The sequence below is a fragment of the Erpetoichthys calabaricus genome, chromosome 6 (assembly GCF_900747795.2).
Source record: "Erpetoichthys calabaricus chromosome 6, fErpCal1.3, whole genome shotgun sequence".
In the NCBI taxonomy this organism is placed as follows: Eukaryota; Metazoa; Chordata; class Cladistia; order Polypteriformes; family Polypteridae; genus Erpetoichthys; species Erpetoichthys calabaricus.
Window position 1 is genome coordinate 72,152,894 of NC_041399.2, and position 26,515 is coordinate 72,179,408.

Consider the following 26,515-nt stretch of genomic DNA (forward strand, 5'->3'; position numbering starts at 1 on the left):
TGTGTCCGGGCCTTAGTCCACAATGTTTAAAAGTAAATTTTGTAAATATTATTTCTTCCACAGACCACTACATGCACGGAACAAGTCAGGAAGAAGTGTTTTTACAAAACTCTAATTAATTTATATATGTTAGCTAACAAGGTTGAAACATTATTGTCAAAACATTCTTTATGTTCACATAAGTGCATGGATACAAATAACCTTTTCAACTATACAATTTTCAACTAGCCCAATTTTTCTGTGTCATTTGCAGTAAGTACAAGTCATCTAGATGTTGAAATTCCAGTAAGGAAAGTAGTAGAATTTAGTAAAAGGACCAAGATTCAAGTGAGAATTGTGTTCTTTAAAAAGGGTGAAGGTACAAACCAGAAAGAAAAGAGGGCAAACACCTAAGCCCAATATGCCGAACAAAAATCAAAGTGAAATGGAAGTTGAGAAAAAGAACTTTAGAAAAACATTCAGAAGCAATTCTCAATTAGTTTGACTGATATCCATAATCTTGGGAAAGGAGGACTGGTTCAATGCGATTTTAATTAGTGCTGATCTGCTGATGTCATATGAAGTAACTTCCAAATGATGCACTGCAAATGGGAACTGATACCAAAAATAAGTGAATATAAAATGTCTATGCCTATGTTAAACAAAATGGGGACTTGTAATATAAACAAATTGATGATGGAAAATAAACAGAACAACATTTCCATCCTCAAAGCGAAATGCTACACTCAAAATTCATAACAGAGCTCCCCAACTAAGGTGTGGACTACAAGTGCACCAGTCTGTCTTCTGAGGGTGTAGAAGGTAAAACTGGTACAAAAACTTTGGGGTATTTAAACCTCTCCAGGCCCCTGAAATTCTTAATTGCATCACTACACTTGCTAAAATTCCTCAGTGCCCAAATGATCTGAAACCAAAATTTTTTTAACCTTAAATTCCTTTCCCCTCTCACTCTAGTATCAGGAGGGCCATGACTTTTTTTTGTAAGAACACAAAGATATGGATTTTAAACATGGCACATGAAATGAAAGAAGAATTCTCTGTTGGGAAGAGAAAGCCAGTTTATATGCTACCAGATCAGACTTCTATCCAGAGGTATAAGGGCTGATGTATCTGTGAGTATACTCCTGAGTTTGTCGTCCTCAGATGAATGTTTCATGTGGCCAGCCAGACCTTTTCTGCCCAACTCAATATTCTGGGGCTACTTTACATTGGCTGGTTGTGAAACATTTTTCAGAGGACCCAGCCATCAATAGATAGTCCCAGACACGTCTCCAAGTCTGTGAAAGGATACTAAAATTCTTTGAGTAACAGAAGTTTAAAATCCACATAGCATCTACATGGCAACAGTGTATTGGTGAATCATATAAAATATTTATGAGTTCTGTCAGTGGTATCAGGGGTTTACAGTTCAGTTGAAAATAATTTATGATGCATCATAGAAATTTCTGTAAAGCCCTATTCACCCACTTGGTTTGTCCTTTGCTCTTGGGATAGTGAGCCAAAGACAAATTCATCTTACACCCAATATTAGAACAGAAGAATTGACAAAATTTGGAAATGACTGAGAATCGGTATCTGAAATTATGGATGTTGGAAAACCATGTAAAGTGAATACATCTCTGTGGAAGATATCAGAAAGTTTCTTGGAGGTAACTAGCTTTATTGAAGGACAAAATGAGCACATTTAGAAAAATTATTTACAATAAATGTGAACAGAGTTATGAACCTTTTGATGGTGGTAAATCTGTAATAAAATCCATGAAAATTTCTTCAATTGGTTAATTAAGATATAATATAAATTGTAACAACCCCATACTCAGTGCTTTCCAAAGCTTTTCCATGGCAAACCTCCTAGCTCTTCCACATTTCCTGTTTGACACCCCAATATAACAGGTCTGTACAAACATAGACTTTAGAAGAGGTCTAGAGAAAAAAGCGATTTTTACATTTTCAAACAAAGTTTTAGTGAAGGATTTTCGGCATGGACTGGTGTTAGTGACTCACAAATGAATGGTGAGGTTTACAAGTTTCTGACAAAATAACAAGGTTGCATTGCTTCATGAAGCATTAGTAAATTTTTGCATTGTGACAGTTTTATGACATATTTCTCATTTTCATTTTGTTATTAAAATGGTTTTAAAGGCATAACGTTAAAGGGAATTTACAGTGTCAGCAATGCTCATTTTGGTGGCCCAGCTCACACACTGTTAACATATAGTTTGTGTCCTGGGTATCTGCTAGATTCACACACAATGCCTTAAAAAAGGCCTAATGTAAAATAAACATTAATGCCTAAAATTTTCATTAAAAATAAAAATTAAGGACACCTGTATTACATTTTTTCTGTAACATTAAAGGGAAAAGAATTGTTTAATTTAGCCCTGTGTGTTATTCACTGAGCACTGTATACTGCCACCAGCATTCAAGTGACATTGTATGCTGTGAAATATCAAATCATGTCATCTGGTCTCACACACCTAATCATTTATGTACTGTGGGTTTTCTTTTGATTGTTTAATGTGTTTATAAAAAATGGAAGAAGACCTCTTCCAGGTAGGTTAGGCGTGCAATAGGTGTCAAAAAAATACAATACACAAAACAGGGCACAAGTAATCCTCCTCACAGAGCTAGATGGCCAATCTGTCATTGCCACCTAAGAAATACAATACAATAGTATAAACTGCTTTGTTCTTACACAGCACTCCTCACCAAGTGCAGGCGCAGAGTGCCATGACAACTCTCAAGACAAAATTCAAGAATAGATTATACTACTTACTAAATATATAACTATCACATAAATGGGTACAGATTTGTTCAATACATCAAAACCAAAGTAGAAACTAATTAACACAAATGAAAAAAAACAATATCTTTCTATCAGTTAATTGTAGAACCACTGCCAGATTGCAGAAAAGGAGTCAGACAAGCCAGACACAGTCAATGTCCTGGAGACTCACCACTATTGGCTATTCTACAGCTAAGTCAGTACTGGGTTGGCCAATCTGATGAAATGACCATACTACCTGAACATTCCAGTGCTCCTTTATTTTAGATGACTTTTCTGTGACAGACAAAGAACATGGCAGTAGATCATTGACACCAAGTGTCATTGAGTATACCGAGAAGAGAAACAGAATAGGGTAGGGTTGGTAATAATTTATAAATATTGTATTACTTATATTTAAATACTAATGACTAAAAACAGAGATGTAGTATGTACAGCCCTACTCAGGGTATAGTAAACTGAAGTAGTAAGTGAGTGTTCAGTCTGGATTTAAAAGCTAAGACTGAAAGGGCATCTGTTATAGGAGTGGGCTAAGGATTCCACAGCTTCAGGACCCTGTAACTAAAAGCTCAACCTCCCATTGTTATTTTGTAATGGCACACCCACTCGTCCGGAACAGCAGCTACACCACCAAGACCTGTGGCCTGGCAACCTGAGGAAACGTTAGACCAGACAAGCCGTACTTCTTCCATATAACTTCCCCCAGTTGACAGTTAAATAATCAAAAAGTATACAGTGTAAAAATATCAGACTAGACACACTTAAAAAGGTTTGGGGCAGCCACCCATATATTATTTCTGGCTGCAATGGGTTTGGTTTTGTAGACAGAAGTGTCTCTGTTGGAGTCCAGACATGAACTGCTTGAAGTTTGGGAAGATGTTGGTTTTAACTTATAAGACCAGAAGTAACGTAGGGGAACCGCAAGCAGCCTTCTTCTGATGTCATCGTAGGCACCAGAACCAGAAGTGACATCCACCTAGGTGTCAGGACCGGAAGTGACATCAGCCCAGGCACTGGGACAGGAAGTGACATCTTCAGTGATGAATCAGACAGGTTTTCCCACAGTTGGTCTGCAGAGATAGCAGGAGAAGGTTTAGTGCACCTTGCCACCCCTTGGCCTGGCATGGAATTACCTTCGTTTGGTCCATACAACGTTCTCCTACTCGCATGTGCATGACAACAGTATATAAAATAATAATAATATGTATATATATTGATAGTGAAAAGAAACAAACAACAAAACAATATATTTTTCACTCCCTCCAAAACCCCCATACCACACACAACCCCAAAAGTGACTGATGCTACGTAATAATAAAAAGTGTAAAAAGTGCATCGATAAATATACTACACAAACCCTCCCTTGTCACTACACAGAACGTGAAACAGATAAGAGACACAGAGAACAGGAAACACACATGAAGTCCAAAAGATTAAACAGAGGATGATTAGTGAATATGAATCTTGTCCAGCTGGAAATTGTTCTATGGAAATTATACTCAAATGAAATTGTTGGCTTGCTTGTCTCCCAAACGACAAAAAACAGTCTCACCATATTATCCTCGGCATGTCGTTATAATCTGGAACCCCGGGGTTTGCATAGCAATGGTGAAGTTGTTGATGTCTGGTGTTGAAATGGGCAAGCAGGAAAGGGTGTAAAGTGATCTGTATCAGTGCTGTCTTTGGCTATTTTCTCTTTGGTGAAGTGTCGGTGTTGTAAGCGATTTTTTTTCCCTTTCGTTCTCTTGTTTAAATAGCAATGGCCCAGATGTGTTTGACAGGGAAAACTATCACGAGGGTTCACGGTTCAACAGCGTTATCCTTTCCTGGTGTTTCCAGGGGGCAACATTTAAACAGACACACATTGACCATATAAATGGGACAGCGCTATAAAAGACGAGACTCAGCACAGAACACATTTAAGATGTCCCCATTCATGTAGCGCCACTATAATTTTATTAATCTTTGGAATCATAAGCAGACTGGCATCTTGAGATCTTAATGTATGCTCAGGTTTGCAAGTAATGATAAGTTCAGATAAGTAAGCAGGGCCTTGGCCATTTACTGTGCTGCACTCAAGTCTAAAAGAACAAGGAACAGATCTCTCTTTGCATTAACCTGCAAATCATTTACTTTAACCAGTGCAGTTTCTGTACTCTGACTTGTTCTAAAATCTGATTGAAACGTGTCAAGAACAGAATGTGAATCAAGTAATCATTTAGCTGCTAAATTACTGCCTTTTCTATAATTTTACTTAAGAAAGGCAGGTTAGAAATTGGTCTAGAATTATTGAAAACAAAGGATTCAGGATTGTTTTTCTTGAGAAACGGTTTCAAAACTGCAGTCTTAAGACAGTCAGGGAAGACCCCTGTATCTAATAATGAGTTTACTATGTCAAGTACAGTATCAATTAGCACATTGGAAACTTCTTTGAAAAAGCCTGTTGGAATTGGGTCAAGGGCACAGGTGGAGGGTTTCATTTGAGAAATTATTGGATGTAGTTTGGGTAGATCTATTTCATTGAAAGAATTTAACTGTCTTAAAATTGAATGCTGGGATTCAATCAGATTAACTTTGGGGAGATGTACTATATTATTTCTAATATTTTGTTTTGTGTTTAAAAAATATAGCAAAAGCCTCACAAGTTTCACTAGTGATTTTTAGGTGGCATTCCATTGAGAGAGCTGTGTTTAGAAGATGATCAATAGTTTAGAATAAAACTCTTGGATTACCAGCATTATAATTTATAATTTTAGAGAAATATGACTGCCTCTCATGGCAGACTATGTTGTTATATTCAGTTATTTTAGCCTTCAGTATTTCATAGTTGAAATAGTGGAATATCAGTTTATTTTTTCTCCATTTATGCTTAGCTGTCTGTCATGTTCTCTTTAAATCAGACACTTTTTTGTGTCTTCCAAGGTGTGATAGTGCTGCAGGATTTCTTAACTGTCTTTTTAGGGGACACTGTGTTAGCTGCATCTCTCATCATAAAAATTCTCCACCTTACACTGTTAGTTCTATTGATCAGCACTAAAGCTGCAGATCCATTAAAATAATGTTTTTTTAACAACCCGCTACACATTAGTTGCAGTTATCAGTATTTTTGCATTAAATGATATGCAAAAGAATTCTAATATATGCAGCCTTGTGTCAACTGTTAATCCTTTTGAAATCACTAAATCCAGTGTGTGTTCTCCCTTATGTGTGGGCTGGCTGACATGGTGGCTCAGATCAAAGGAGTGCAGTAAGTTCAGGAATTCTCTTGCTTTCAGGTCACACTGGTTATCCACATGAAAAGTAAAGTTGCCTACAATTAGGAACCTGTCATAGTTATTATTATAGATACTGTAGATGCCACACAGGCCAGGAGAGGGAGCAGACCTGGAAGGAAGGGCCAGAAAGGGTAGACAGACAGCACATAAAAAGAGAAGATGTTGGTGGAGGTTTTTTATTCTCCCAACACGCTAGATGGCAGCAGCCTCGGAGGTCGGTGCACAGTAGAGAACCAACAGGACATGCTTGGATATGTACTCCAGCAGAGCAGCCCTGCTGGTATCACCGGGTGCCACGAGAGGGCACTGTAGGGAGACAAGCTCCCTATTATGTGCGATCCGGAAGTGCTTTCATCAGGCAGTCACACTGGCACCAAAAGTACTCCTGGGTCTGTAGTAAAAGGGACCGCATTCCCTTATTCAGGCGAGTCGGGGCTGGGAGGTAATGGAGCAATGCTGGAGTGGAGGAGAGTAGTGTGGTAGGAAGGAGATATTGTGAGAGGAAGACCTGTATTTTGTTTGTGCTTGTGTCACATTTGGAGATAAAATAAAACCTTCGATTGTTTCAACCCAGGACTGTATAAGTGTGTTTGTGTTGGTGTTTGGGGCTCGCTGATGCCCTGGAGTTTATCACAATACTAAGTCCAAAAATTCCTCAATAAAAGGCGCATTATATTTAGGCAGTCTATAAACGGTCAAAACATGAGACTGGAACACTTCTTGAAAAACAACATTGAGATACTCAAAAGATACTCAAAAAGTACCAAAACCAGCATTTTTACAGCTTAATGGGCTCGAGTAAATACTCGCTAAACCACCACCTTCGTTGCCTTGGCGAACCACATGGTCAAAGCTATAACTCGGAGGAGCTGGTTCAATTAACACTGCTGCACTTTCTGAGCAGAGCCACATTTTACTTATCATAAGAAAGTTGATATTTCTGTCTTTGGTAAGATCATTAATGTAAAACATCTTGCTGGTTAACGCTCTAATATTTAGTAAAGCCATACTTAAGGTCTCAGAAGAGCACTGCTGAATAGGAGTGTTACAGCAGCTTGGAATGGTAATTACATTAATCGCATTAAGGCCACTTTTTTGTGGATTTTATTTAATCTATAATCTGTAGTTATTGTTCTAAATGTTGCACATCAATGAGTGGAATGGTAATAAAATTATTAGCATTTACATCATTTTGTCTGGGTTTTTTAGTTAAATTGTGGTTAGTTATTATAGTGCTAATACAGTGTACACCTAGAGGTAAGCTCACTACAGAATTATTACATCACAACATAGCATGAGGACCAAAATTATTCATCCATCCATCCATTTTCCAACCTGCTGAATCCGAACACAGGGTCACGGGGGTCTGCTGGAGCCAATCCCAGCCAACACAGGGCAGGAACCAATCCTGGGCAGGGTGCCAACCCACCGCAGGACACACACAAACACACCCACACACCAAGCACACAGCAGGGCCAATCCAACTAACCTGCATGTCTTTGGACTGTGGGAGGAAACCGGAGCGCCTGGAGGAAATCCACGCAGACACGGGGAGAACATGCAAACTCCACGCAGAGAGGACCCGGGAAGTGAACCCGGGTCTCCTAACTGCGAGGCAGCAGCGCTACCACTGCGCCACCATGACCAAAATTATGTAGTCAGGGAAGACAGATTGCCTTTGAAATGTTGTCAGACAGGACAGGGGCACCAAATCTATTAGGATGCAGACCATCTTGTCTGAAGAAAAGCAGTCTTTCCTAGAAAAGGTCCCAGTTGTCCATGATCCCAATGTTTTGTCTCCTGCGGAAGCCTCTTAACCAGTTGTTCAATGACAGCAGTCGACTATAGGCTTCATCCAACCAAACTAACGGCGGACAATCTAAAATGTTGATTCTAGCTGCTGGGGTTCTCTCTTTCATGGTTTGGATTAAAGCTTCAAAGTCTTTAGGACCTCCGACTGTCGATACTGCATGAAGGACAATGGTTCTCACTGCCCTGTCCTTGTGCTTCTCAAGGACTGTTGGTGTTCTTCTTGTAATATCTCAAACTCATGCACCAGGAAAACAAGAAACAAAAAAAATTTCTTTAGGGTATAAAATATTTAGGTTATGTACAATTGAATCCCCAATAAAAACATTATCACCAAAGTCTGTCTGCACAGTGGGGGAGTGGAGAGGGTCAAAGCAGTTATGGATTTCAACGTTTGCCTGAGCTGATGGAGGTGATCTAGAATTGAGCACCTGCCTGCAATACCGGAGAAGTCAGATTCCATAATTGTCATTGCTTCGACAAGGAGTGGGGGGAAAAAGCTCACTTTTCCAAGGGAGCGAGCTGCACGGAACAAGGTTGATGTTGCTGCATTGAAAGGTGAGCTTTCAAATCTAGGTTTGTCTGTCTGGCAAGGCGTTGTTGAATATGAATCTTAAGGGCCTGGAGTTCTTCATTGACACGCTGTTGCTCACAGTCGACCATCTTCCACTTCTGTTTCACGTCGTAGGACACAGAGAGAGCACCTAATTTTCCTAATCATAATTTTGCTCCATAGATATTGGTTTAGAACAATACTGTAATAGCTGTAACTTTCACATATCTGGAAAGGTTTGCAATAGAATTGCATATGCACCCATACTAGAGGCTTTCACCTTGACTTCAAATTGCAGAGATACATAAGAGTGTCTTAATATAGGGGCTGCAGTGAATGAAACTTTCAATATTTCAAAACGATTTTGATTAATTCTCAATAGTCAATACATGTAGGTAAATAACCATTCTTTTTTTGCACAAAATAAAAATAGCACCAAGTGTACTACTATTTTTTAAGTAATGACTCCAGATTGCGATAATGCATAAACTGTTCTCTTTGGAAAAGGTGCCCCTGGGAGTAGCTATAATAATATTTAATGCGTGCATACCAAACACATCCCCGAAGTCATTACATTGTCAGTGAAAAGTCTGTACAGAAATACACGGTACAGATGGAGTTTGAATATGGGGTACACAATTTTTAAAGCATCCCAGATTTAAAAATTACCTGAAAATCAGATTTATTTTGGGATTATGCTCCATTAACAATGGAAGTCCCAGTGTTAGTTGTGGAGTTTGACTTTGAGTAACAAAAGTGTGAGATTTTCAAAATGCAAAAGCCTAATCTGAAGTGTTATTTAAGGGGTTGTGAACTCTAAGAAACAACTACCAATATAGAGTCATCTATAGAGAATACTCTATGCTTGCATTTTAAAGGTATTTTTGAAATCCATAATATCTGTAATAATCCAGTTCTTATGAACTTTTTTGCAGCTCCTGGATCAATGACAGTCTGCAGCTGCAATCTTAACAAGTGCAGTAAGACAGTTATTCAAGAGTGGCTGTCTACATCTTCCTACCTGATCCCACCGTAATTAGTTTTCTTATAATTTCAGGCAGAAGGCAACCATGTACCCATAGTTACTACAATAGAAACAATACTGCACTACTGTACTACCCAACTTTTTCTTTCCTTCATACAATCTGTGTTTTTTCCCACCTCCTTAGGAATACTGACATTCTTTCATTCATTAACATCTTCGGCTGCAACTAATAGATTGGACTTGTTCGTTATCCTTTATTCTTCAATGTGTATATCCATTTTGAGCTGTAAATTCATAACTTCATGTAGAGGTGTGCCAAAATCTTGACTGGCTTGTTCATTGTTCATTTCATCTGAGAGCCCTTCCTTGAATAACAAAACCAGTGTAGACCACCCACCCAAAATCAGCTGCAGTTGTCTAAAAACATACAATACAATTGCAGACATTATTAGAACCTTGTCTTAGATCTAATTATCTGTTAACTGCCATGTCCCTTTTCCCTGAGAGGTCGAAGACCTTCCTAAAATTTCTTAAAACACAGAGAAAACAGCTGGGATAGCATGTTTTAATCAAGCAAGTAGGTAATAAAAGCATAATACAAATATGGATGATGACTTACACATGATGTGAGTTTAAATAGTGTTGCGCTGATGACATCAAACAATCTAACTTCTGGGAAACAGCATCGTAGTGGGGACCCGTGTCAACCATCAGCTGTACAAAATGATAGCAGCCTGTTTAGAAAACCATTTGATGCCATGTGATAACGATCAAGTAAAATTGTAAATTATTAGACAAAAGAAAGAACAGTGACCCTAAAAAGAGCATCCTTCAAAACTTTAAAACAAATAAATAAATGATTTGAAACCAGGAAAAAATTAACAAGGTCAAAGCAGATACGACATAGCTGAAATATTCAAAATAATGAATAGAATTAGTATGGTAGATTCCAGATGTTACCAGTTCTTCAACACGAACACAACAACACAGATAGAAACCTGTTAAAAGTAAATTATGTACAAACTTTAAAAATATTTTCTTCTAATATTACATGGTGTAAGTTGCCGAAGCAGCATACTAGATAGTAGTGCTGCTTCTGTCAAGACTGCTCTAAAGTTCTAAATTTGCCAAGGATCTAGAGTGCAAAAATGTCCTGATTGGGAGTTAAGACTAACCAATCAGTACTTGGTACACTTCAATGATTTAGTTAATTTGAATTAATTGGTTTATTTTTGATTCATTTTTGGCTGACCATATTTGATTTGAGTAGATGTCAAGTATCTTTTTTATATTAATTAGTTTGATTAGTGAATAAATATGCTATAATGGGGCAAAAATTGATGGTATGGATAGAGCTCTGACATTATGAGTTGCTACGGATGTGTTTAGTAGATATTATATAAAGCAGATTGAACAACACCACCAACAGTAAATGCTTTGCATTGCCTCAGCTCCTGTGCGACAGCAAATTACAACCTTGAGTAATGCATCCCGTAAGAAGGGGTTGGTTTATTTTAACTGTTCTTCTGCATAACCATTGAAATGCTGTTTGCAACTCCTTGATGTGTTTGTCTCCCAGCAGTGTGGTCTCTTTAAAAAAACAATACTACAGGGAAAAACATTTAGAAATAGCTGACAAGATGTGAGCAAAAGCATGCAAGGTCTATGCATGTTGCTCGCTATGCCCCTGTGACCAAAACAACAGGAAATATTTGTTCTGAGTCAGCCACACATGAATAGGGCTATTGACACAGATAGAAGGATAAGCCATTTTTAATTGAGTGCAATTTTTGTAATTTGATGCTTCCAGTGGCAAATGTTATGCTTCCATTTCTGTTTGTTTTATTAACTGGATATGGCAGAGGAAACTACCGTACATGTGCATGGATGCCTAAGATACTGCTTCTGATTTCAGCATATGTAAATATAATAACAATTTTATGGAGATAAGTACATTTTATTTAAAGGTATGGAGTTATATGTATTTGATTTGTATAATATGTTGTTGTTCAATAAACTTTAAATATATATGATATATATTTTAGATATTTTTAGATTTTAATGCACATTCTGAGATATGTACTCCCCATCTTTGACTGGAAAGAAGTATGAGGGTGAAATAGACAGAAAACTCATTAAAGTATTACAGCAGCTACAAATTCACTTTTTAATTAATGCTTTTAACCTAGAATAGCAAAATATCGTAAGATATTTGATATCTGAATCACATGGATGAGTGGTAAATCCCAGCTTTTACTGCACTGAATGCCCCTGACAAAATTAATCTATGTGTCTGTGCTCCGATTATAAAATATGTTTCTGGGGTAAAGATATCCATAATTAATAAAACATAAGTGCCTGTGCAGATTATCGGGTAGCATTTGTACTAGAGGTAATTTGATGTAATAAACCAGAACACTAATTGTAAACCCAGAGAAAATGGATAAATTCCACAGGGAAGACACTACATCCACTTTGAGTAAGAAAATTAAACTAATATTAATCAGCAAGGCATCGCATCCCAAGATGTGCGCCTTCATTGAGTCAATTACTTGCAGGACAGGCTCCATCAAACCCTTTACTCCTGTCTGGGGAACAGTAAGAATTATAGAATTGATGACTGCATGTTTTATATCTTATCAGATGGTTAAGTTTCTCAATTGCTTTCTTTACTAAATTAAGTATTAGAATAATTTATATTCCCACTGATTTCCATTCTGTTTATTTCTGATAGAATCAGGAATTTAAAATAATCATGTAATGTGTTTTTAATGTAGTAGGCCTGCACAGATTATTTAGATTAAACCAACAGAATTTGCAAGAAATGAGGCTTAATGTAGCTTATCTGTATTAATTTTGAAAATGTATGGAAAAGAAAACTGAAATGAAACTAGAAACTTGAACTTTTCAAGAACATTGATGATATGTTAATAACCTCACAAAAAAAAAACATTTTCAAGATACTCAGAGCTATTGGTGGTTCACCAAGAAGGTGATATGAAAGTGATAAAATGATTTATCTGTGTAGAGTGTTATAACAAACATATGATTGGGATTTTTCTAGGAAAATATGATGGAGCAATTATTAGTGTGTCAGACACCAAGATTCAATTAGCACATTCTTCTGTTTTCCCCATAAAAAATTTTCTTTCATATTCCAAAGACATTCATATTATGACAATTAACATCTCTGAATTGGCATTATATTAGTGTGGCTTTGTATGTGAGTGTGTTCTGTCATGATCTTGCATTTACCCATGCTTAGTGCTGCTGGGATAGGCCCTGAGCCCTTACTTATGACCATGTGCTGAAATAAAAAATAAAGAAACTTTTTAGGCTAAGCAGGAGCAAAGAGTGAGTCTGTGAAGGCTTGGCATCCTGTCACTCCTGCTTACACATTATCCTTTAATATTAAAATGGATAGAGAAAATGATTTCATGATTATTTATTTTTATTCACTTATTTGTTTTTATACTTCTGCTGTAATCACAAACAAGTTAGATTAAGAGCACTTTTCACCAGGTCCTTTACATTACATATTCCTGTAACCAGAGAAGTGTCTACAAAAATAAATAAATAAATACATAAATAAAATAGTTACCAGTCATTGAAACTGAAGTTGTGTTTGTCCTTAACCCTCACCTGAGCTCTTTTCCAAATTGACATAGAAGAACATTGGACTACATCATCTCAGCCACACCATTAAACAGTGATCCACAATGCTTTATGTAACTAAACAATAGAACTTATTTCACAGAGGTGACTATAATTGCTGTTATCTGTAGGGACAATGGGGTGCAAATAAAACTGAGTTAGAATATGTAACTTCTTAAATTTACAATGTTTCTTAATACAGGTTTCATTTACTGCTCATCTGCTTTAAAGCCATTAGGGAAACTGAGGCCTTGAGGATTTTCCTTCGTTGTGCGACTGCCTAAAAGCAGGAAATACTAAAAGAACTGTAAAAGCCTCATATTAGCACAAAACTTCTTCTTTTTTATGCTTGGTAAATAAATAATGAGCACACTAACCTTAAAATGTCAATGAACAAGCTCTTACATACATTATAGCGATTCGAATATCTAAAATGGTCAGAAATGTAATTTGACTTTTGTTCTTACTTAACAATAAAACAGAAGAAATATTTCTGCATACAGTACTTGTTCTTTATCACTGCATGACCCTAAAATTTGATCAACTGCCTCTGGAATATATTTCAAGTCTAATAAAGGGTTAATGACTAGATGGATGGATATATGGATTGATGGATGGATGGATGAGTGTTATGTAGCCAGCTCCATTATACAGAAGGTAGTATGGCAGCAGAGAATGTTTAGTGTTACTCAACTAAAATCTTCATTTCATTTAATGTGGAATCAGTCAGTGCTGCCTGTGAGGACTGATGTGCAATTGTTTTCTCTTTCAGCATGCCTCTTTCGTTACAATGGGCTGTCATTTGTCTACCTCATCTACCTTTTACTCATTCCACTTTTTTCCGAACCAACAAAATCAACAATGCAGGGTAAGATTCTGATTTTTTTTCTTTTAATATTGCTGCAACAGATCCATGCTGCATAATCAATGGACGACCTTGTATGCTCTTTTGCTGATTGTTAAAACTTACTAAATTTACATTTCTTAAGAAAAGCAATGATTACTGCAACTTGTATCTTACCTTTATTAATTGTTCTGCTGACAGAACAACACAGTAGCAGGAGACAGTACAATTAATTAAAACGTCAATGTTATGCTTCTTTGCCTTTACTAGGAAGCTGCATGTTTAATGTGGAAGAACACTTTTATAATGAAGTATTGTGTAAAATGTTATTTAAGAGTTTTCAGATAGAATATAATGGTTTAGAATAATTCTATGGTTTTATGTCATTTTACCCCTCATATACTATATGAGGAAGTGCAGGCTGTTCATTAGTCAAGCAACACAGTGAGTCAGAGATTGGAACTGAACCAGCAACCTTATCCATTAGAATAATTTGGGTATCTGTTTGGTCTTTGTGTCATCTAAACCCTGTGATATAGGTTCAGGGTTTCACAGGGCCTCACCCAGCAGCAAAAGGCATAAGGTTTTTTTTCTTTTAAGGCAGTGGGTGAGACCTTTGATGTCTAAAAGTTTTATTGATTAATCAGAATTATACTGTGTCTGTCCTAGAGGAGAAAAGTAAAGATTTTTTGCAACATTTTCATCAATAGTTTAACATCATTGTTGGGCCTTGTAACCCATAAACCATAACCAGTAACTTACAAAATAAGAAAGTAGGGGAAACTGTTTCTTTCTGTTCTCTTCTTTTACCTTCCTAAACTTAAAAAAAAAGTCTAAAATTGCATACTTAGGTATCCCACCCTGGTGAAGTGCCTTGAGCAGAGGTGCAATACAGTGGAAGTAGAACTAACATAGGGTGAGAGGTTAACAATTAAAAGAAAAAGGAAAAAGCTAAACAAATTAATATTATACTAGCTGCTACATTAGTAATTTAAGCATGTATATCACCTCAGATATTTCAGAGAAAATATTCAAGTTGTGTGTAGTTGACTGTACCATCCTCATCTAATCTAATGATATAACAGCATTCAGTATGACTGCATTTTAGGGTTGGCATATGTGTCTGCATCAAACTAAATTACTGTAAGTTAAGAAAAAGAGGAAAACAATTATGTACTGAACAAAGCATTCAGAAAGTATTTGAGTTCTTCAGTGAAGGCAATGAATTTGCAATCGTGCTCCAGTCCTTAATTCATGTTTTAAAAAGTAATGGGAATTATTCTTTTTAACACTTTTTCAGCTTCTTCTGTAGAGCTGGGAATATAGGGGTGATCATCCACAATAGCTTTGACCCTGGGTGGAAACAAAAGGCCATATCTGTGAGCTTTGCACTGCACAAAGACAATGAGCATTAACAAATAAAAAAGTGTTCTCACATCTCACACCCATAAAGACAAAGATATTATTACTTAATAAATAAGTATCAGTTTCACCTTTAAAGACAATATTTTCTATCTATAGGGCGATATATTATGATGATGGTGGGGAATTTATACAAAACTAAAGTAATTCTGACTAATGTACATGCATTGAATATGGATTACACAGAATCCAAGGTTACTTGCATTATTTCTTTAATTATTTTATTAAACTCAGACTTAAATAAATCCTCATCACTTGAAACTATATCATCAAAAATTGCAACAGCAATCTGATCTGATCCAAATCTGATCTGTATCCAAATTTGATAGAATATTCGTTCTTCTAATCTATATATCATAGTTACTCAAGCATTGCTTATTTTCATAATAATTTAATACTCTCTATAACATTTTGCAAATGTGAAGCTAGTGTTATCTCTGAGCATGTTCCTTTTATTTTGAACCTCAAATCATTATTCCCTTCAAATCCAACTTACAACTGGTGGCTTAACCCATTAATACTAGATGATGAAGACATTGTAGAATTCACACACAAATTTGTGCTTTTGTAGAAATCATGCTTTTCCAAAACTTTCTGCAGGAACATTACAGGAAACACGGAAGGTGATAAATTATCTCATATTTCACATAAAAATAAATTGCAGACTAGAAGGGTGTGGCATTGTTTCGATAAGCTTCTGCAATGTCACAAGATTTAGTTCCATTCAGTGTTGCATTAATTTTTCACCAAGATCACAGTCTATAGTAGGCACTAGGCATGATGGGTGCATCACTTCATCTGCCTTTCTTCTTACCCTGATGCGCCTATCACTCTGGAACAGGGTAAATCTGGACACATCAGACCACATGACCTTCTTCCATTGCTCCAGAGTCCAATCTTTATGCTCCCTAGCAAATTGAAGCCTTTTTTTCCGGTTTGCCTCACTGATTAATGGTTTTCTTACGGCTACACAGCTGTTCAGTCCCAATCCCTTGAGTTCCCTTCGCATTGTGCGTGTGGAAATGCTCTTACTTTCACTATTAAACATAGACCTGCGTTCTACTGTTGTTTTTCTTCGATTTGATTTCACCAAACGTTTAAGTGATCGCTGATCAAGATCATTCAGGATTTTTTTCCGGCCACATTTCTTCCTCGAAGACGATGGGTTCCCACTATCCTTCCAGTTTTTAATAATGTGTTTGACAGTTCTTAACCCAATTTTAGTAGTTTCTGCAATCTCCTTAGATGTTTTCTCTGCTTGAAGCATGCCAATGATTTGACCCTTCTCAAACAGACTAACATCTTTTCCACGATCAAGAGATGTTGCCAGCTGAAAGATGATCACCCATGCAGTAATTATCCAATAGAAGGCTCATACCTATTTGCTTAGTTAAATCCAGGTGGCGAGTTTTTTTTTGGCCAGGCAGTGTATATACCTACATAATCTGAATCTCCAAATATGTTACTATCTTCAGAGCAAGCCTTTGATAGAATTGAATAGGGGTATCGGTTTCCCATATCTTGCAAATTTGGGTTTTGCATCATTGTATATGCATTTATAAAATAAATTTATACTACTCCAGAAGTTTCAGTTAGTATTAATATTATAAACTTGGATTACTTCAAATTAGAGCAAGACATGAGAGCCAATTTCCACCAATGCTTTTTATAATAGTTACTGAACTAGGTTACTCATCTCTGGAAGTAGTCAGTGATACTGCATATGGAATCATAAAGGAAGAGCATAAACAGAAAATATTTCCTTCTGATAGAGAACTTTATATCTCAGACCAAGATTGATTTATGCTATTAGTATTAAACATGGTGAGAGAACTTCATAAGATCTTGGATTCAAAATTATTTTAAATAAAAGCATGCCTTTTCCATTGAATTCTCAGAAATGTCAGACAACACTGCAATACTTTTCACTTATTGTCAGAACAGTTTAAATACCTGGGAATAACTACTGCAAAGAAATTTAAAGATCACAAAACAATTTTGGTAGTACAATGGAAAACATCAAACAAGATTTTAAAAGATCTACATGATTAGCTCTGAGAATCAGTATTATTAAAATAAATATCCCATACTCCTTGTGAATTTCCCCTTGGGATTAATAAAGTATCTATCTATCTATCTATCTATCTATCTATCTATCTATCTATCTATCTATCTATCTATCTATCTATCTATCTATCTATCTATCTATCTATCTATCTATCTATCTATCTATCTATCTATCTATCTATCTATCAGAGCAACCTTATATTATACCTTTTTCTAAGCCCGTTTAATCTTGCAGCTGGAGCTTATCCCAGCAAGCACAGAGTGCAAGGCAGAAACAATTTCTTAGACAGGGTGTAGTACTAGGGTGTTGTACCGTGTTAGCCATTATGAATGTAGAGAAAAGCCAAGCAAAATGACACCTTTTATTGGCTAACTAGAAAGATTACAATATGCAAGCTTTCGAGGCAACTCAGGCCCCTTCTTCAGGCAAGATGTAATCAACAGGGTGCAAATAGCAACCTTATATACATCAACAAACATCTCTTTCAGAAGATAGATGGATTGAATAGTAACATCATTTATACAGAACTCAAAATAACCATGCATTGAAAATATTACTTTATAAAGATCTACATTGTAAACCAGAAGGCAGCTTTGCACTCCTTAACTTTCAGTTCTATTACAGAGCTGCAAATATTCATATAATATAATGTTGGAATTGGCGGAAATACATGAATCTACACCTGCTTGGTTAGCAAAGGAAAGAAAATCCTGTTCTAAATCTTCATTGAATGCTCTACTCTGTAATCCAGTCAATAATAATTATCATCAATTTACTATCAATCCATGTATGAAAGATATAGAACCAATACAGGACACATTTTTGGACACAAACACCTATCTAAGTTGACTCCCCTTCACCAATTCCAGTCTTGTTTAACCTATGCAGTATTCAGTCTATGGAAGACACTTGTCTATGGGAAATGTGTCATTTAGAAATCACTTTTGAACTCTTAAGCTCTAAATGTAATCTTCCAATGACATAGTTTTTTCTTTTGTATACGAATTAGGTAGTTCATAAAACATAATCTGTCCAACTTCCCACATCTTTCACCTACAGTATCTCATCTAAAATTTTCTAAAGTTTATGCAAAGCAAGGTCTAAGCTCTCAATGTCATCAGAACTTAGCAAGAGGTTTTTAATATACTGTAATTGTAAAGTAAGCATATCTGGCCTGTGCCCAACCTTTTTATTTCACTTGCTGTTTTATCCTATGTAAATATACAGTTTTGAGAGGAATTTTGTATAGCTCTCTTTTTCAAGTGGGAATTTAAACACTTGAGTTTAATGGATTATTTTAGAAACATACTATAGTAGTTGCTGTGCTATTTTCAACTGTTTGAATAAGTTGTGTTGTGTTATATAATGTTCTGCTTCTAAAGTAAAAATGAGTAAGGCAAGAACCAACTTGGGATTAACATTGGACAAGACAACATTCCATTGCAATTCCCACTTACATGTATGACCATCTTTATTCACACAGAGACAATTTAGATTCAACAGTTTACCTGGTACATACTGTATATATCTTGGATTCTAGAGGAAACCTAATAAAAACGGAGGAAATAAGCAAACTCTACAGAGACAAGGATTGGCTTGGGATTCAAACATAGAAGAGATATAGAAGAATAGTTCTGCCCCCAGTGTCACATGTCGCTCAATTTTTGTTTTATATTGAAAGCTTCACAGAGCACAAAATCACAGGATGCTGAAATGTTAGATGAATTCAATAGTCTAGGTTGTGCATATTCCTTTCCCATCCTATGCATGGTTTTAACTAATCGTATATTTAGTAAATTGCATATAAAATTCATTATCCTTTTAACATTTATTACCCATTATATAGGTTCTAGCACTATATATGACAAATTGCACATAAAACCAGACTGTCTTTTCTTAATTTATAATCCTTTAAATAGTCTTTTTATCACATAAGTGTTAACTCAAACTATATATATGAAATCAACTAAAAACAGCTAATTATGAGGATGCAAGTTTGGTTAGTGCTTGTGCTTGATAGGCTATCAGCAAGGGTTTTAATCCCTGGCCTTTTAGTTTTACATTTGAATGTGGTTCATGCTAGTTTACTCTACATTCCAAAGACTCTAAAATAGCACTCTTACTCTTTAGTAGAAGTAGATTCAGTACATGGATAGAACCATGAAAAATTGCGCATAAATAGTAATTGTCTGTTGCTTCATTGCCACCATTGCCTTATAAACACTTTTGTTTAACCTCATGCACATTCATGGTCAATAAAATAGAAGTTTCCCAGTTCCATCAGCAATTCTGCTCAATTTTTCTGGGAATCAGCTTTTTCTCTCCATTGCCTAAGCTGAGCTAAGAGAGATTAGAAAATATAATTGTGGATGAAAAGTGTTTACATTACATAAAACTTTTGTCTGAAAACCAAAGTAGAGTTATTTTAAGAAAATACAAAAAACACACACATCAAATTGTTAAAGTTTCCATGCATGTAGTACTAGTGCTACATATATTTAGTAATGAGAAAAGGAACTGTTATTGGGGAACCCTGGCGTTAGAATTTGGTCTCAAAGTAATTGGAGTGGACAGTAGAACTATTGCAACTTTTATGTGTTACTCATTGGCTACTTAAAAAAAGTAGTTAATGCTCCTTGTACACACCAGTGGCATCTGGCGAATATAATAAAGCAAGAATCAAAAATTTAAAAAATAGGAACTGCAAATAAATTGACAAAAGAAAATGTTAGTAAATGTAGTACTTGTACCCTAAAGACAGACCTAGAAAAATATCACAGCAAAATTGCAAGTGCTAAAGTAAAATTTTACACTATGCACGTGGGACTATTTTCCTATTACTTGAAAGAAAGTACAGTATACAGTATAGGAAAAATAGTCCCACATGTACAGTTTTACATTTTACTTTAGCACTGGTAATTTTGGTTTGATTGGCTGTTGAGACTTCAGTTGTTTAACTTTTGTTCAGTTTTGTAATATACTTTTTTGACTGGAAAAGTAGTCTGTTGTTTCCTTGTAATATTCTCTTCACTCCACTTGGCAAGGGTTACCCTTGAATGAGCGCTCAGACAAAAGGCACATTTAATCATAGTTCAAGAAAACAAGTCTTTCTCTCACTCCTTCTAAGAATGGTGCATTTTTATTTTCTTGTCCTTTGGAAAAAGCAGGCAATTTTGTAAATTTGATAATGCTACAGTTGGAATTTTTGTTTCAAAAAAGAGATGAGTGTCCAAAAATAGCTTGCAAAAATGTTCTATTTTTAAATATTTAATTAGTGATAAGCAGTCCAGAATGTGCTCCTGAATTTAGTGGAGGGCTATGTCAGCATGTATGTCAGCATGCAGTGGCAAAAAATAAATAAAAATAAGTGAAAATAAACTATACATTAAAAAATAAATATGTGTATTTGTCACTGCAAACAAACTCAATTTGCTGTAAATCACTTTTCTTTTTAAACTTAGTTGTGTATACATAGTAATATTTTGCATATCAATAAAATAAATCTATATACATATACATATATAATGGGGTACCCAAAAATAACCAGAATGTGTACCTGGCATGCAATCTAGACTTAGTTGTGAATTTCGTCACTAGGTGTAGCATACCTACAGTATTCTGTGGCAGTCTGCCAAGTGGCATTGCTCTGTATTTTTCATAGGGCATTCCGTGTAGGTTTTTCTTGGTGCTTATTAAAAGTGTTCTACGTTGTTTGTGATGGTCAATTATAAAGAACAGCGAGTCTGCGTTAAATTCTGTTTTCTCTTAGGGAAATCAGCTGCTGAAACTGTAGTGATGCTTGAAACTGCTTTTAAGGAGGAAGTGTTAACTAAAACACAGGTCTACGAGTGATTTTCGCATTTCAAACAAGAGGAAATGTCACTTGAAGACCAACCAAAATCTGGCCGACATTCCACAATTAGGAATGACATAAATCTTGAAAAAGTTCGCAATGCAATTTACGAAGATCGTTGTCAGACTATTGAAGAGATTTTTGAATTGACATGTGTGTCTTGGAGGTCTTGCCACCTTCCCTACTTGCCTGATCTTGCTCCGTGCGACTTGTTCTTGTTCCCGCATATGACAAAATAAGTCAAAGGAAAGCATTTTTGTACCGTGGAGGAATTCAAAGAAAAATCTTAAAACATAATAATAATAATAATAATAAGAAAAAATTAATGTACACAGAAATAGACTTCCAGTATGAGATAGCAGAATCAGCAACTGTATGATCTATGAAAATGAATAAATACTAAAATAAATACTAAACTGAAAGAAAGGTGAGTGATAGCAAACATAGTTAGAATCGATAACAGCAGATCAAATGTTCTTGTTGAACGTTTTAAGTAACCTTAACATCTTCCATTTACATTTTGTAAGAGATGAAAGAATTTTTTATGTTCTTTATAAATGGTGTATATACTGTAGATGCATCCCGATCCAAAATTTCTTGAGTCTTCTAGAAATGTCTTAACTTCAGGATTTTAAACTGATAGCTAATTAAATTTAAAAGCTAAGAAATAAAAACCTTGTCATAAGCTGATAAACAAGTAGCCATTTGTTACATCTGAGTATCGACATTAATATAATGACAGCCATCCAGTAGCTAGCAGTTTAAGGAAATAGTGCCATCATGTATTTGGAGATTATATGCTTTCAAATGTCTATAGAATAAAGAAGGTGGAAGATGGTGAGGAGGGGGAGTCAAATATAATTTCCAAATGCATCAAGGCATTGATTCTTAAAATCAAAGCTTGTTTGAAGGCTGCAAAAAGAGAATAATTAGCAGGACAGTAATAGTTTAAAAGACAGACATGTGGTTTGAAATAAATATGATTATACTGTGAGTACTTATGAATAACAGAAAGAGTTACTGAATACATAAATGATTTAATAAATCATTATTATAATTCAGTATTTTGAAACACACTTAACTCATTGTAGGGTCATTTCTTTGTAGAGAGCTGGAGGATGTCCTGCCAGCTTTAGGTGCAGTAAAGGAAGCAACCCTGCACCGGCAACAGTTCTTTGCAAGGTGTATTCACCCACAAAGGGCCAATTTTGAATTGCCAATTAACCTAACACCCATTTGTTTAGGGACGTGGAAGGAATCCATTGTATCCATTGTAACCCCTAGACAGAGATTGACCAGCCATTGGATTCTAGTCAAAGATAATAGATTCACGAAACAGCAACTCTAACCACTTATATTGTTATTTTTATTGGAAGAATGAATGAATGAATGAATGTGGAAGATTTTTGTATCTATATAGATATGTTGTTTTCCAAAGATATTTGGGTCTTTCTGTTCTGATATAGTTTGTGCTACTAAAGTTTTTAATTATGTATCTCCTGAATTGATAGTGCATTTTTCCCAATAGGAAGCAAAAAACATGTAAATGCAGAGTATGTGGACATTTTCACATTTGTTAATGAAATCACCGCTAGGAAATTCAGTAAGTGAATCAGGAGATTATGACAGGATCAGCAAACCAGCATTGTATGTCAACACTCCATTTCATGGTAGCTCTCACTTATTTTAGAAATTATAAAACTGATATGACTTTGGGGATCTCAATTAGTTAACTGCACTATATGACTTAATATTGTAGGCAAATAAATATAAGGTCATTTTACTTGATGATTTAATAACCCATTTAATTACATGATAATTATTAAAGGTTTCTGTTAAATGATGAAATATTACTTTACAATATTGATGAGGTTTTACAAAAAAATAATGATAGCAATATGGTTATGTTGAAAATGGCCTACTGTAACAGAGTGTGCTGATCATTGGCAGCCAGGGCTCAGTGGCATTCAATGATATGTTCTTCGTTGTCAGACCCAGGGATGTCTGGCAAAATGTTTCCAGGACAGCCTGTAATGTTCTGAAAGAAAGAAACCTGGCAAAACAGTCCTCCTTTTGTGCGTAATCAAAAGGTGCAAGCGAAAACATGATTTAGCATCTTTTAAAATATTATTTATGTTAATGAGAACCTGGAGATTTAGAAATTTCTGGTGCTCTGTCACTTTGTTTTCAATCATAACTTTTAACAGAGTTAAACTTACTGGAGGCTTCAGACCAGCATAAAGCCATAATCTGTGGGACTAAGTCTGCAGAAGTTAAAGTTGCTTTTACAGACAGTTGTTTATCAGAAGCATTTGAACAGACATGTGTTACACCACTAAGCCTGGGGGGTCCTCTACAGCGCATCTTCAACCTGAGCCTGGAACAGGGGAGAGTCCCGAGGCTTTGGAAAACATCTTGTATCACCCCAGTCCCAAAGGAATCACATCCTAGTGAGCTGAATGACTTTTGGCCTGTTGCTCTGACATCACATGTGATGAAGACCATGGAGAGGCTGCTGCTTCACCACCTTAGGCCACAGGTTCAACACGCCCTTGACCCTCTGCAGTTTGCATATCAGGAGAAGGTGGGAGCGGAGGATGCCATCATCTATATGCTACACCGATCCCTCTCTCACTTGGACAGAGGCAGTGGTGCTGTAAGAATTATGTTTCTAGACTTCTCTAGCGCCTTCAACACAATTCAACCTCTGCTCCTTAGGGACAAGCTGACAGAGATGGGATTAGATTCATACCTAGTGGCATGGATCGTGGACTATCTTAAAGACAGACCTCAGTATGTGCGTCTTGGGAACTGCACGTCTGACATTGTGGTCAGCAACACAGGAGCGCCACAAGGGACTGTACTTTCTCCGGTCCTGTTCAGCCTATATACATCGGACTTCCAATACAACTCGGAGTCCTGCCATGTGCAAAAGTTCGCTGATGACACTGCTATCGTGGGCTGTATCAGGAATGGGCTGGAGGAGGAGTATAGGGACCTAATCAATGACTTTGTTAAATGGTCCGACTCAAACCACCTACACCTGAACACCAGCAAAACCAAGGAGCTGGTGGTGGATTTTAGGAGGCCCAGACCCCTCATAGACCCAGTGATCATCAGAGGTGACTGTGTGCAGATGGTGCAGACCTATAAATATCTGGGAGTGCAGCTGGATGATAAATTAGACTGGACTGCCAATACTGATGCGCTGTGCAAGAAAGGACAAAGCCGGTTATACTTCCTTAGAAGGCTGGCTTCCTTCAACATCTGCAATAAGATGCTGCAGATGTTCTATCAAACAGTTGTGGCGAGCACCCTCTTCTACGCAGTGGTGTGCTGGGGAGGCAGCATTAAGAGGAAAGACGCCTCACGCCTGGACAAACTGGTGAGGAAGGCAGGCTCTATTGTTGGCATGGAGCTGGACAGTTTAACATCTGTTGCAGAGCGAAGGGCGCTCAGAAGGCTCCTATCAATTATGGAGAATCCACTGCATCCACTTAATAGTATCATCTCCAGACAGAAGAGCAGCTTCAGCGACAGACTGCTGTCACTGTCCTGCTCCACAGACAGATTGAGGAGATCGTTCCTCCCCCAAACTATGCAACTCTTTAATTCCACCAGGGGGGGGTAAACGTTAATATTTAACATTATACATAGTTATTGTCTGTTTTTTTCACCTGTATTATTATCATTCTTTAATTTAATATTATTTATTGTATCAGTATGCTGCTGCTGAAGAATGTGAATTTCCCATTGGGATTAATAAAGTATCTATCTATCTATCTATCTATCTATCTATCTATCTATCTATCTATCTATCTATCTATCTATCTATCTATCTATCTATCTATCTATCTATCTATCTATCTATCTATCTATCTATCTATCTATCTATCTATCTATCTATCTATCTATCTATCTATCTATCTAAGCCTGTCTGGATGAATCAGGCAAAATGTTTGCCCTTTTGGTCACAGTAGGCTGAAAAGGAAAGCAAGGATTGCTTACAGTTCGCTTCAATAGCGGTGAGAAATAAGTTAACCATATTGGCAGTACATTGTCTCCAGCAGCAGGGGCAGAATACTCCCAATTTTTTTATGTCTACAAATAAGCAAGTAAGGAATACTTCTTTTCAGGATTGGAAATGTGCTCTCACAGAACGACAGATGGCATTTGTCCCTTTCTTGAAGATGGTTTGAGTTACTACTAGGGAGTGGAAGCTGTAGACATCTTTACAACTTTACAGTACTTTGACCAAACACCCACTCAAAACCTATTTTATCTACAATTTTAAGGTGAAAGTGCTTTTTATTCTTTCTGGCCAGCACTTCAAACGTTCTAGAAATTGATGTCACTCTGTGGTAGGGCTCACTCACAAACATATCTACACATGATAATAATAATTTATAGCATTCTTAATTTGCTTAAACCAATTCAGGGCTGTAAGGATGTGGGACCTATTCAGAAAGCTCTGGGTGCAAAGGCAGAAAGCATCCCTAAAGAGGATGCCAGTCCATTGTAAGGTTTACCCATGCATTTACCTACACTCGCAATGAACCACTGCAGGTGACCAAAAAGAAGGTAAATCTAATCTTCATTCACACACACACACACCCACACAGAGCAAATCTGAAATTTTGGTAACATAACCTGAACATCTTTGATGATATAGGACAACATGCTGACTCCACACCAACAAGATTCAAACTGAGTACTCTGAATCCATGAGGCAGCAATATTAATCACTGTCCTAAAATATGCCTCTTCAGTGTGAGTCCCCCATATTTTATTCAGAAATGCTTGAGTAAATAAACTTATATTTACACATTTGTATATTTGACCTTTTTATTGCCATATACAGTGTTTAGGCGCTGGAAGCAGTTTCTTTGTAGCAGGGAATAGCAGTTGTGACAAAAGGCAAATGATTTATGCAGAGGTTTTTCATTTTATCTTGACTGTTAAAGTGATATTAATGCTGATTTGTTTGTGTCCATTTGAGATGAATGTTTCATAATTGCTTTTGAATCCAAAGCAAATATCTAGAAGTCGAAATCAATAGAACATGTTATTTGTCTTGTGACTTAAGGTTTGGGAAAAAATGAGCCAGTCTAAGTAAATACAAGCGAGATGAAAAAGACTGATTTACTAAAGACACCTAAAAAGGAAGGAAGCCAAACTTGCCAAAAGGTATTTGATACAAGTTTGAAAAAATTGTCTTTGTGTTACTGGCCTCAGGCCTAGGGGAACCTGGGCCAGGTACAAGCCAC

At 36.4% G+C, this 26,515-nt stretch overlaps 1 protein-coding gene across 1 annotated transcript in view; it reads left to right on the forward strand.

Annotated features, from left to right (window-relative positions):
- Positions 1–26,515, forward strand: part of LOC114653397 (piezo-type mechanosensitive ion channel component 2) — a 558,353-nt gene that overhangs the window by 125,645 nt on the left and 406,193 nt on the right. Inside the window, exon 2 of the mRNA XM_051928878.1 lies at positions 13,834–13,929. Coding sequence (XP_051784838.1) covers positions 13,834–13,929 — 96 coding nt within the window. The remainder of the gene's footprint in view (positions 1–13,833; positions 13,930–26,515) is intronic.